The sequence below is a fragment of the Engraulis encrasicolus genome, chromosome 7, assembly GCF_034702125.1.
Source record: "Engraulis encrasicolus isolate BLACKSEA-1 chromosome 7, IST_EnEncr_1.0, whole genome shotgun sequence".
Classification (NCBI taxonomy): domain Eukaryota; kingdom Metazoa; phylum Chordata; class Actinopteri; order Clupeiformes; family Engraulidae; genus Engraulis; species Engraulis encrasicolus.
Window position 1 is genome coordinate 18,870,917 of NC_085863.1, and position 2,500 is coordinate 18,873,416.

Here is a 2,500-nt window from a genome sequence, read left to right on the forward strand (position 1 = left end):
TGTGTTGGCTTGCTGTCAAACTGCACTGCACTGCTTGGTTCAAAATGCATTTTTTTTTAAAAGTACAACTCCCACTGGCATTAAGAATAGATTTAAACCACGCTTCACAAAGGCTCATGTGCTGTAGCTTTAGTCACTCGAATGTAAGGTATTGTGTAATGTATTTTACATAAATTTAATGCTGTCAGAACATTGTGATGTGTTGTAGAGCGACAATGTGAGTTTGGTTGTAACCACCGTGCTGTCGCAAGCAACTACAAAATGTTGAGGAATATTATTCTTGTTAGGGTTTGGTTGGGGAAAGTGGTTTGGTCGTTAACTCACATCCATCCATGCACAAATATCCACATTTAAAAATATCTGCATGTGGTAACCAGCACCTAAAGGAAGGAGAAATCCGCACTCACAAACTGCGTCTCATTATTTATTTATATTACCACCATGTACAAAAAGCAAACGCGTTTCGGCTAACAAGCCTTGAAGGCTTGTTAGCCGAAACGCGTTTGCTTTTTGGACATGGTGGTAATATAAATAAATAATGAGACGCAGTTTGTGAGTGCGGATTTCTTCTTCCTTAAGTTGACGCTTTTTATCTCGCACCCAAAAGCTTTTCGGTTTTCCAAGAAGTTGAGCGCGTCCTCTGCCAATACTTGTAACCAGCACCTATCCATTCATGCTGCTGCAGAGGCCCCAATGGGGGTAGTGATTTGTGATTTGGGTTTTTTTTGTGTGTGATGCATATTTTTGAGAATACTAGCAGAAAACGGCTAACAGGGTACCGACCGTACATCGATAATCAATTAACAACATAGTTTAAATAAACACATTAACAATTATACGGTATCTTCTATATCTTCTCACCCATCTAAATATTTTGATTGGATCATATCATGGTGATTTGCTTGTCATGACGTTGCATGTGTCTGTTTGTGCTGTCTTTGAAGTGAAAGTGAAGTGAAAGCCCAACTCCCATTGTCATTGTGACACAGCACTCCACAGCACACAAGTGAACACTGGTCTAGTTTGCACGCAACGAAATTGCATTTATGCCTCACCTGTGCAAGGGGGCCCCAAGGGAGCTGTGCGGCGGGACGGTACCGTGCTCAGGGTACCTCAGTCATGGAGGAGGATGGGGGAAAGGAATGGTTAATTACTCTCCCTCACCAACCATGCGGGTCGGGAGTCGAACCGGCAACCTTTGGGCTACAAGTCTGACGCCCTAACGGCTTACCCATGACTGCCCTCACTGTACAGGCAACTACGGGGAGAGTGGGATGGAGGCCTTCAAGGACCTGGCAACCAAGGACGGCATCTGCATCGCCCACTCCGACAAGATCTACAGCAACGCAGGCGAGCAGAGCTTCGACAAGCTCTTGGAGAAGCTGCGGAGCCACCTGCCCAAGGCGCGCGTGGTGGCCTGCTTCTGCGAAGGCATGACTGTACGCCGCATCCTCATGGCCATGAGGCGGCGCCACCTGGTGGGGGAGTTCCTGCTGGTCGGCAGGTATGTGTGTGTGTGTATTATGCGTGTGCGTATGTGTATTGAGTGTGTGTATGGTGTGTGTGTGTGTGTGTGTGTGTGCTGTGTGTGTACTGCGTGTGTGTGTGTCTGTGTCTGTGTGTCTGCATAATATGGTGTGCGTGTGTGTGTGCGTGTGCGTGTGCGCGTGTGCGTGTGTGTGTGTTTGTGAAAATTCTCATTCATCCAGGGCTATGTTTCCCAAAACATGGAACTTATATATCCTAGGGCAAACCTTATACTGATGTACAACTTAAGTACTTCAGTGTTTTTGTGGAAAGCAATCCTGGTCATGTTATCCAGAGTTTAGCTGTATGCAATTGTACTTCTTTCGCTTTGAATTTTTTTTACTCCTTACTTTCTGCTATGAACCTCCCTAGGTCTAGAAAAGTAATAATAACTCCCACCATTCCACACAAACAAAACTTATCACTGTGTACAAGTGTCCTTTTATCTAAATGTTAAAGCACCTCATTTTTGAAGACGGTGATCTCAAACTGTAGGTGTTCGTGAATCTATCATCGCTTTGACATTTTCATTCATGTCGTCCTGTCTGTATTCTCTATCCTCCTGGGTATATTTATTCCTATTGATGGAGAGGTGTTAAAGGTATGACAAGACATGGTCCTCAATATGTCTCTTTGTAGTTTCTCAGGAGGGAATTGGCTGATTAGCTCTGGTTGGAATGTGAAAAAAAGTGTCAAATATGATGAAATGTAATGTGTTTACACAAAATAAACCTAATACAGTATACTGTCATACAGGGCCGGTTTTTAGCATAGGCCGGCTAGGCGGTCGCCTAGAGCGCCATGTGAAGAAGGGGCGCCGAAATGGTGCTCTCCTATGCGTAATTTTGCGATATGAAGTTTTTTTTATGAAGTCGCAATCAACAAAGACTGGCGAAAGCGCTCCTCACGGCAAAGCGCCCCTCAGCCAATAGTAATATCGCTTCCAACTGTCTCTGGGAAGTCTGTGAACCAA

The 2,500-nt window shown here is 44.7% G+C and overlaps 1 protein-coding gene across 1 annotated transcript in view; it reads left to right on the top strand.

Annotated features, from left to right (window-relative positions):
- Positions 1-2,500, top strand: part of grm5a (glutamate receptor, metabotropic 5a) — a 42,387-nt gene that overhangs the window by 8,761 nt on the left and 31,126 nt on the right. Inside the window, exon 3 of the mRNA XM_063202136.1 lies at positions 1,255-1,504. Within this exon, the coding sequence (XP_063058206.1) occupies positions 1,255-1,504 (250 nt within the window). The remainder of the gene's footprint in view (positions 1-1,254; positions 1,505-2,500) is intronic.